This window comes from Gregarina niphandrodes (assembly GCF_000223845.1).
Source record: "Gregarina niphandrodes unplaced genomic scaffold scaffold00001, whole genome shotgun sequence".
In the NCBI taxonomy this organism is placed as follows: domain Eukaryota; phylum Apicomplexa; class Conoidasida; order Eugregarinorida; family Gregarinidae; genus Gregarina; species Gregarina niphandrodes.
This window is the reverse complement of record NW_011645773.1, coordinates 592337-602553: the sequence shown is the minus strand read 5'-3', so window position 1 is coordinate 602553 and position 10217 is coordinate 592337. Positions and strand designations below refer to the sequence as shown.

Sequence of the window (10217 nt, the reverse complement as noted above, 5' to 3'; positions counted from 1 at the left end):
TCCCCACCACCATTTCCGATGGCACAGCTGCTGGACTCGCGCCACCCCATCTCCTAGCAAACGCTACACCTCCCCCATCCACTACTCACATGAAGACTTCGATCGTGATGTCCACGCGTCCCGTGACCACTCATCTCGTCGCCAAACATCCCACGGCCGCATCTCCTACGACCGCCCCTCCCACGCATCCCTTGACCACAGAGCCACGAGTCCCAAGTCAAACCACGTTTATTGTGGCCCCCGCGACCCAACTGCCGTCGGCGAAACACGACAGCGTTTCGGAACCGGACGGCGCTGCCGACGAACCCTCGTCGCTCACCCGCAAAGTGCGGACCGCAATGAAGCATATTTGGGGGCGCTTTCTACTAGCCGTCGACCGACCGAGTGCACGACCGGATCCCGCAGGGCACTCCGCGAACCCACCCGCCGGGAGTTCGAATCTGCCAGCGGCCAAATCGAACCTGATCGCGGAACCGGAGACCCCGAGACTGGAGACCCCGAGGCCGGAGACCCTGGGATCAGTCGAAAGGCCCGTGTTCACTGCGCGGTTGGACGAGGGGACGGTAGCCGGGGAGCGGCACTCGGCAACTGGCGCGTTGCGGACACCCGAGGGCACCGAAGCGGTGCAGGTCGTCAGCCACGACCTGGACAGCCACGACCTGGCAGAGGAACAAGCCGGGGTGGAGCCAAGGAGCGTGGAGCCGCGGAGCGTGGAAAGAGAAGGGAGGCTGTCGCGGTTTATGCAGCGTCGGATTCAGTATGAAAGAGAGATGGCTACGGAGATCAAGAAGATGGCCGGTCTGCCCAAGCCACGGGTGCCTTCCTGGGGGGTGGTGGCTGCGCCCTCCGTGATGACTGTGGACGACGGTCTCCGGGATGGGGGACTAGGGGAGGGGGATATGGCCGACGGTAGAGCTGTGGAAGCGAGTGGTTCGGTGGTCGGGTGGCTGGGGTCCAGTTGGATTGAGGAGAAGTGGGAGCGGTTGTTGGACGCGTTGGAGCGTGCTGAGATGGGCGTGCGGGAGTGGTACCGCCAGTGTCTGGTTGATCCGAGAAGGTTCCTCATTGCGTTTGGGATGGCGATGTATGCTTACGGCCCCGTGGAGAACATGTTGTGTGTGGGCTACACTGCGACCAAGGAAGCTCGAGCATCTGCATGTACTGTCACCTTGGGTGCGGTCGCCTGGATCCTCCCTTTGTTCGCGCTGACCGCTTTCTATACCAACAACGGTACTTGGGACCCCTGGTTCGATACCGACAACTGGCTACTCAGTCTAGGGTTCGCCGCCTTCCTTGCGGGCCTCTTTCTCAAATTCCCTTTCCACCTCTTCCCCGTCGTCAACGCCATACAAGACCACCTTGGCACCTACCCTCCCGCCGGCTTCCTCCCCAACCCCATCATCGTCCATGACGAGGCGCTCGACGTCGCCAACTGGACAGGAAACGACCAACTCCGAGAGGCCACACAACCACCCAGGTGCGCACACTGCAAAGTCGAAAAAGCCAGAACTTTAGTCTTCATCAAAGCTTCTCTCGTACTGACCCACCTTCCTTCCTTACCCTTTCATGACTTCTTCCTCACCCCTTCCTTACCCCGTCCTGCCACCTTCCAGGCCCACCTGACACTCCCTGGCGCCTTCCGGGTTGACACCTTTGCCGTGACCCGACGACTTCGCGGCTGAAAACTACCCATGCAGGTCTTATTCTGTATTTTACTTGCCATCACTAACCCGTTCGATGTACCGACCTTCATGGCCTTGATTGGCGGAAGCTGCACACTGCCCTTGGTAACTGCGCTCCCGTCGTTCCTGGCGTTGTTGCCGTCGAGAGGATACTCGTCAGGTAGACAGGAGCCGCTCTGCTCACAGGTCCTGTGCGATTTGGTCAGCCTTGTCATAGCTTTGGGTCTTAGCTGGACTGTAACCTACTGCATACTGTTCCTTTAACGGAGGAACCCGGTGCTGGAACTAGCTGGAAGGGAACTAAGCTGATGGGAGCTCTCTTCCTAGAAGCTTTCCAGATGTTCTCCCGGTCTTGAGGGGTAATGGTGTTCCCTCGTGGGTATTAGTTTCTCCCGCTGCTTCCTCCTGTTGCTTCCTCCCGGATGCTGAGACCAAGCTGTTTGGTCAGCATACCGCCTTAGCTAGATACTTTTCGGAGCGGTCGTTCCCTCGGGGAACGATCGTTTCCTTCGGGAGCGGTGAGGTCATGCTAAAATGTGACGCACCGCCGAACGTTCTGCACCCGTGGAACCACCCGGACCTATCGAACCGTTCCGTCGAACCGATCGGCCGTTGTCGAGTCCCCCTGCCGGCCTGTTGGCCGGGGTGAAGCAATTAAAATTATGACGACTCCTGCACCCGAGAGTTTGATTGGCGAGGCCGAGGCCCGAGGGGAGTTGCTGGCTGACCTACAGTGGGAGCACTTGGAGTTGAAGAATTCATTGCTGAAGGCGGTTCGGGTGAAGGGGTTTGCGAAGCCTACAATCATTCAAGCGAAGGCGTTGGGCATCATTTTGGCTTCGAATGAGAATTTCATCGGGCAGGCAAAGAATGGTAGTGGGAAGACTGCGGCCTTCTCACTGGCGGCCCTGAGTAAAGTGGACGAGCGAGAAGCACGATGCCAGGCGCTAATTATAGCCCCAGCCCGGGAATTAGCGCAACAGAACTTGGACGTCTTGCGAGACCTAGGGCAATTTACGGAAGTGAAAGTCGAGCTGGGGTGTCCTCCACTGCAGTCTCCGCCCCGCGCTCACATTATTTCTGGAACACCCGGTAAGATTGAAGATTGGCTTCGACGGGGCGCTCTAGACGGTTCCGCCATCAAAATTGTCGTCTTGGACGAGGCCGATACCATGCTGGACGGCGCAGACTCAAACAGCATGGCCGCGACTATGATGAAAATCGTCAAGAAGTGCCCGAACGCGCAACGGCTATTATTTAGCGCAACGTTTCCAAAACGTGTGCGCGCGTTTTCGCAATCGATCGCGCCGAACGCCCATAGAGCGACTTTAAAGAAAACGGATTTGAAAGTGTCTAGTCTCTGTCAGCTTTGGTCTAGTTTAAGTTCAGACAATTACGGAGCGAAGAATGAAGCTGTTAGCTCCGTTTTCAACCTGCTCACCGCTGGCCAAGGCATTGTCTTCTGCAATACCATTCGCGGCGCGGATCAGCTGGCCAATTTTATGAAGCAACAGGGTTTCTCAGTCACGCTTCTGGTGGGTCGTAACGTTAGTCCGAGCGAACGTGACGAGCGAATGAAGGAATTCAGAAACAAGACAACGACCATCTTAGTTACCACCGATGTGCTCGCTCGAGGTATAGATGTGCCCGCTGTCAATCTCGTGGTGAACTATGATATGCCCGTGCTGTATGAAAACGGTCAACGCACTGATCAAGCAGCCACCGAAACCTACCTTCACCGCGTGGGACGCGCCGGGCGCATGGGCCGCCGTGGCTTCTCCCTTTCCTTTATAGCTAACCCGGAAGAGAAGCTGCTGTTGGAACAAGTTGCGCAAGAGTATGATTTGCCAATCCACGAAATACCGTCAGACTACATGCAGTTGCGCGAGCTGCTTAGGACATTGGAGAGGGAGAATGGAACCGGCGAAGGCGGCCAAGACTAGACAGCGCAATCATTGAACATCCTAGTCGCTGTAGAACAGTGGAATCGCTGTAGAACAGCGAGTCGCCACACAATAGTTACAAAAATATTTTATTGCCGGCGCGCCTCGCCCCCACCGCGTGTGCGCACACGCGTGTGCTGCGCGCTAGCTAACTACAATATCAAGACATCACGCTTACGATCTTTTGACTGATCTATTTTTTATTACATGGGATGGGAAAAGAGGATGCGTGGATGCTGGGAAGAGGGGGGGAATCAACAGCATTGCTGGAGGAGCAGCTTGCAATGGCGCGAGCGGAAGCTGAGTTTTGGAGGACGAAATGGCAACTCGAAAGAGTGAGTAACACTGGTCTCGTGCGGGTTCTCTCGGGTGGTTCTGTCGCACCGACTCTTGCGGCTGTCCCCTGCGGTCCTCTCATCATGATCCTTATAGCAAAAGTTCCACCGGTTGAAATCGGCTGTTTCGCAACTCATCTCCGCCATGCGCGATGAAACGGGTGGTAGTGTAGCGGATGATCTTGAAGATTGCCTGGACGGCCGTCGCGGTGCGGGAGCCAGCGAATCGGCTGCCGCCGGGCTGTCTCCGCCGACATCGGCTCCCCCAGCGTCCACGGCCCCAGCGTCGCCTCCACTGGGCACGGCCACGTCCCACGACCCACCTGGGACGAGCCGCGACTTTCGCCGGAAATTTATCAACGCGCTTCTTGAAGAGGAACGCCAAGCGGCCAAACGCAAGTCCTAACTCCGACCGGGCCTTGGTCTGTGACCGGTACTTGGTTGATCTCGGGTCGGGTCTTAATCACGGGTCGGATCTTAATCTCGTGCCGGATCTCAATATCCGGCCGGATCTCCCTCTCGGGCTTCATCTCGGGCTGGATAGTCAGTCATCTCAGGCTGGACCTCAACCTTGGTCCAGACCTCATCTCAGGCTGGACCTCACCCTTGGTCCAGACCTCAATCTCCGGCCTCTACGTAGACGTCTCTGCCTGGACGGCCCAACCTACTTAGAGACCGCCCAACTGACCTAGACGATCACGGAAGCCCCGAATGGCGATGGGTGACTGCTGATGCTGTCTATAGGAATTCAAACGGGGTTTGCCGAAACTGAGCTGTATATACTCCCACCCCATGTGGCCTTACCCGGCATAGAATCTTCTGAAATGCTCGGACGCCGGAACATCTGCGGTGGAGATTCCATCATTTGGATGGTCGCAGCCGACTCGTCCACTATGTCCTCTTTATGTCGCCACTTTTCGCGAGCACGCCTCATTCGACTAAAAATACCACTTTTTCCAGATCAGGACATAGGAATGAGGTCAGGAAGGGGAAATAGAAATTACGCTTTGTCAATGATAATCCACTCGCAGCATATGGATTCAGAATCTTCTTTAGGGCGCACCCTCTGAGTTATATATTCGAAAGTTGTCCAACCTATTCAAGGAAATTCGGGGGTCAGTGATGTTCAATATGCGTGCCCTATGCAGTGCCGTATGTATGCAGTGCCATATGTGTGGTTACGCTGCGTTCGGTGTGGTGCTTCAGTCACGGCACCTAGGTGCGGCGAAGTCATTCACCTCAAGCTTACCTTTGGAAGCCAGGTAGGTGTGGAGAAGGACTAGCTGCAAGTCTAGTCCGAAGAAAGGTACATTAAGAATTATGAGAATAGCTTGAATCACGTAGAGCACTGCAGCTGGCGGCGGGGAAGCCATGTTGTACCGGGCAGTCCAGGTCTCGTTGAGTCTACCTTGAGCGACCATGACTATTGACACGACTGTATAGACTAAGAGCGTCAGCGCCAGGAGAGCTACACACACAATTAGGGAAAAGAACCATCTGAAAAACGGGAGGTACATTGTGGTAATGGACATTGTGGTAATGGACATTGTGGTGATGGACATTGCGGTGATGGACATTGCGGTGATGGACATTGTCGGCAGGAGGAGAGGAGTTGGTGGGAGGTACTTGTAGTTTTTGCGACCGATGCAGTTATTAAGCCATTTGCAGTGGTGGTCGAAGCGGGCGACGCATTTGTTGCATGAGCGGCAGTGTTTGGAGTCGACATCTACGGCGCCGCAGAGGTCGCACTGGACGTAGGTTTCCGGAGGTCCCTTAAGCACGGCGTCGTTTTTGTCTAGGAGGAAGACGAGGTCGTCTGAGGGATCCATTCGGGTGACAATACCCGCGACGACGAGGGTGGCGAGGGCCACGATAGCGAAGAGTCCGTAGAAGGACTGAGCGGCGGTGGTCGGTAGGGTGGGGGGTAGGCAGACGAAGCCGAGAACAAGATCTAGTGTGAAGAAGACCCAACTCGCTACCTGCAGGGGGTTGTACGGGCGTTCGAATCCGTGCCTGCGACAAAACTCCAACTGGTCGCGACTCCCAGCCAAGTCTCCGCCCGGCAAACAACACGCCTGAGGACCCTTCCGCCGAAACTGCTGCTTCTTCCACTCGTGCTGCAAACGCGCCACTTCCCCTGCATCCCCCGCCGGAAACCGAGAGCAGATTCCGCGCCGCTGGTGAGCCGTCGATAGCCAGGTCTGCGTTACCTCGACCTCATCAGGCATCAATTCTTTTGTACTTAAAAACCGGCCTCCTAGAACCGCCCCCCTCTCAACCACCTCCTTGCCCAGGAGGCCAACAAAAGATTTCCAAGCCACGACCTTGGCCGGCCGCTAGGTCCCGGCTGCCGGGTCGTAGCCGCTAATATATAGTCCTGTGCTAATTCCCTCGCTCGGACGCAAAACATCCATCAGCGTTTGCTGTTGGGTCACTAGCCCAGCCCAGCCCAGCCCAGCCCGGCCACAGACGCCCAGCCCGGACACCGACGTCCAGCCCGGCCATGGACGCTCAGGTCTTAGTCAGCGTGTTCATCTTCGCTAATTAATTCAATGGACTCTGGAAGTCTGTCGTTTAGGACGGGTGGGGCGCTGATGCTTTCGAGGCGTTCTAGTTCGGTCAGGAAGGTGTCGATTTCGCCTTCGTTGAGGGGGCCGGCGAGGAGGGCGGTGTGGTGGGCAATGACGGAAAGGGATACACCGTTTTCAGTCAGGCGTGTGCCAACATTCGTGGGGTCGACACAGAGGTGGCCGGTGAGGAGATCCATCCAGATCTTGACAGAGCGGCGGCCGCAATAAGACAGCTCCAGGTGCAATCCGGTGATGGCTGACGACCAGTCCTTCCACTTACCAATCAAACACGAAAGCGCCTCAAGTGCCATGAACGCCAAAATGTCGCAAGAGGTAGATATCCACATCGTCAAGTCCAAGTACATGCCCCCGAATCCACGCACCGTTGACGATGAGGCCGTCTGGAATGCCAACGTCTCATCATGCACGTAAAAATACTTGGTCTGACTTTGACGCGCGACCAGTCGAACAACGCGCTGCAAATTTGCCCTCTTCTCTGCTTTCGTCGCACCCTTCGGCTTCGTCGAAACTTCTTCGCCCACCGTACCCCGCAGCCGCACTCCTCCCTGCTCCACGAGGTCCCGGAAGGGCGAACTTTTCGACGGAGAACTCCGTAGATTCTCCGCGGACACATCCCTCACATTTAGATCGACATTACCTGTGGGCATATCACCAGCGGGATTGTTGACTAGCGGCACGGACCCTGCCTGCATGTTGCCTGCCTGCATGTTGGCTGTCGGAGTTGGCTGGACATTGTGGTGAATCACGGGTTGCTGTTCGACTGGCATGGTTTGTTCTTCCGGTTGTTGGGTTGCAGGTAGGTTCTGGACGAGAGGTTGTTTTTCGGGTTGTTCTTCAACAAGTTCTTCGGGAGCCATAAACTGTTGTATTAGACCGTGTAGTGGTTCAAGTTGGACGAAGAGTTCGGCTTGTGCCTGGTCTAGGCCGAAGGTGAGCCGACAGATGCCGGTGTGCGTACTGCCTAGGGCTGCTTCAAATAGGGCTTGGGGTAATCCTGGTAGGAAATCTATATCGACATAGTCGGTGTGTGTGGGCATGGCGTTCGGGGGGAAGAGGCAGGCGAAGGGTATGGAATCATCGCCTTCTTCGGCCAGTGACGGTCCTTCAGTGGGGGGCGTGGGGAAGTATTTTTTGAAGAGTTTAGCCCAACGGGTGGTCTTTTGTTTAGTCCTTTTCGGCCGATTCTCTTTCCACTCACGTACGTAAATAACCCCACCGGGTGCTGCGGTACACCTGCACATATTACGGGCCTGGTCGCGCAATATAAGCAGAGCGGAATACCGGGCAATACGTGCGGCAAGGAGTACAATAAAGCGATAAAACTCAAGGGTAAATTCGCCGCCTTCAATACTGCGATATTCTTTCCGCTCACGCACAAGTTTGTCAATACATAATTTCTCCATTCGCCATAGCGACTGGTATAACTGCCGGGTTAGATCGTCTAGCTGCACCGTACTCACATCCTCCTTCTTGCCCTCCGCTTCGGCCTCCTCAAACAAATGATCGTTTTCGTCGCGATGAATGTCCAAATTTGTGGTCAACTTGTTCTTGTCTGCCTCCAACGTGCCGGCCTGCAACACCGCCTGGAACGGATCGCGTTCCAAAATTTGGTCTAATTGGTCTCGCTGGATTGTGGTCTTATCACTAAGGGCAAGCCAACGTGCTAGGACGCGCAGGTCGCGAGCTTTCTCCCGGGTTTCCTTGCTCGCATTGATCAATGCTTTCCAGCTGTTCACCTCGTAAAGCGCTCGAGACTTGAGATTCTCCACCGTCTCGATGACTACATTGCAAGCGCTCTGCAGGGTGTTTCCACCCATGATGTCGAGTTCGGGGGAAACGCCGTAGCCCAAGCCTTCGCCTACAGATACGCGAAAACGTTCGAATTGGAAATGCCGGAAATCAGTGAGGAAGGTGACTTGGAACTCCCCTTGGCTCTCCAGATGGACGCGACCCATTTCAAGTTTGAAGGTGACAAAATTAAGAGTAGTCTCCACCTTGCGACTTTCACTCAAAGCCAACGCATAGTCCGAACGAATGATGCTGGTTAGTCGACGGCCGATGCGTTTCCGGGCTATTAAGGGCAACCGGATGTTACGTACTGCGTCCACTGCGTTACTACTACACTGCTCCACTGCCAATTGCGCATACTTGGGCAAAGTCCTCGGGTTCGCACCCGTCAACACGTTTACTGCTGTCGTCAGGGCCCACGGCGGTTGCGGCGGTGGAAAGGCCCCCATCGGCGGCCACTGAATCTCGAAAAACTCCTGAGCACGTCGTCGCACCGTCTCCCGTGCGTCCCACATCGCTGCACCCACCTGAACCACATCACATATCGCCGCCGCGTCCTCCTGCAAACTAACCAGCACTACACATTTCAGATACAACTCTCGTAGTACGCGCACACGCTCCCACAGGTCTTGTCGCAAATTTGAACCCACCGACAACTCCTGCGTCTGACTTCTTTCAGCAATGTCCTTTATCACATCCTGCGCCTCCCGACACACACTATTCAACAAACGACCAAGGTTCTGGGTCTGTGTTGTCTGAATGTACGTGTCCTTCAACCCGAAGTCCAACAACACCATTTTTCACTGAGGAAACCAAAGGCCTCCTGCGTCCCCATCTTTTCAACCCAACCACACCCAAAATACCCAACTGGACTTCCAGCTGTTGTCAGCCCGCCATCAGACAGACCACAACGTCAAGCCACCGCTCGTCGGGCCACGCGACATTCCCCGCCCTAGGTCCAATTTTTTTTGGAGGCCTACGACGATGAATATCTACCTTGTACGTATGGAACATCCTGACGGACCTGAATGGGATCAGTTCGTTAGAGAGCATGTCATGTACCTGCACAAATTGATTGAGGAGAAAAAGCTAATTGCTTCAGGACCAATCAAGGGGTCCACACTCCGGGCTGGCTTCCTTATCTTTATGGCCGAAGACGTTGATGAAGTTAACGAGATGATTAAGGGAGACCCCTTCACCCGGGAAGGTCTGATTGTGAAGTTGGACATTGAGCAGTGGGATCCCCTATTCGGTAGGCTTGCTGACCTTTCGTCTGGCCCAGTCGCCTAATTAGAACGACCCCGGCGGAGCCGTTCACGGGCGCAGTCCAATGGTGCAGATACGCAGGATGGATAACTCGGGACTTGCCAGACGGTGAGGGCGGTGGCCCATTTTGTTTGGTTGGCACATAACAATTCATCTTGTCCTTGGACAGCTCCCTTGCCTGGATAAATGCATTACCACACACTAAGCGTGCGGCGTGAGTCTTCGCGCATTGTTCACACTGTTCAGCAAGGTTCCGGGTTTTGAGCCAGAAATGCAACCTAACATTTTTCCATGAGGAAATTGACTCCCCGGGCTGCTGCCGCTGCCGCATACCTTTGGAGTCAGGCCCCTAAGTGCCCCCTTGACAACCCATTTTCGACTAGCGAGACCCTCTCCGGCACCCAACAAAGTAATTATTTCCGCTATCACTTCCAGAGTCACCCGCAGATCTTCTTTCCAACCAATTACTACTCAGGCGACTGCCCGTGACACACACGCTTTTCGACCTCTACGACCACCCCTACTACTACAAGGATTACTACAGCGCTCACTACGACCTTGATCTCCCATACTACAGCCATGGTTACAAATACCAGGATGAGTATATCCTGC

General features: G+C 55.2%; 4 protein-coding genes across 4 annotated transcripts; 2 read left to right on the top strand and 2 right to left on the bottom strand.

The window, feature by feature from the left end:
* Window positions 1–770: 770 nt before the first annotated feature.
* On the top strand, window positions 771–1682 carry GNI_008170 (putative transmembrane protein; the record flags this gene model as incomplete). The annotated part of the gene is made up of 1 exon (XM_011130401.1): window positions 771–1682. The coding sequence occupies one exon, from the start codon at window positions 771–773 to the stop codon at window positions 1680–1682; it is 912 nt and encodes a 303-aa protein (XP_011128703.1).
* Window positions 1683–2344: 662 nt separating this feature from the next.
* Window positions 2345–3625, top strand: GNI_008160 (RNA helicase; the record flags this gene model as incomplete). The annotated part of the gene is made up of 1 exon (XM_011130400.1): window positions 2345–3625. The coding sequence occupies one exon, from the start codon at window positions 2345–2347 to the stop codon at window positions 3623–3625; it is 1281 nt and encodes a 426-aa protein (XP_011128702.1).
* A 1537-nt stretch (window positions 3626–5162) lies between these two features.
* GNI_008150 (DHHC palmitoyltransferase) lies at window positions 5163–6188 on the bottom strand (the record flags this gene model as incomplete). The annotated part of the gene is made up of 2 exons (XM_011130399.1): window positions 5163–5457; window positions 5587–6188. The coding sequence occupies 2 exons, from the start codon at window positions 6186–6188 to the stop codon at window positions 5163–5165; spliced, it is 897 nt and encodes a 298-aa protein (XP_011128701.1).
* A 290-nt stretch (window positions 6189–6478) lies between these two features.
* Window positions 6479–9136, bottom strand: GNI_008140 (hypothetical protein; the record flags this gene model as incomplete). Its single annotated transcript, XM_011130398.1, has 2 exons — window positions 6479–8866; window positions 8912–9136. The coding sequence occupies 2 exons, from the start codon at window positions 9134–9136 to the stop codon at window positions 6479–6481; spliced, it is 2613 nt and encodes an 870-aa protein (XP_011128700.1).
* Window positions 9137–10217: the final 1081 nt, after the last annotated feature.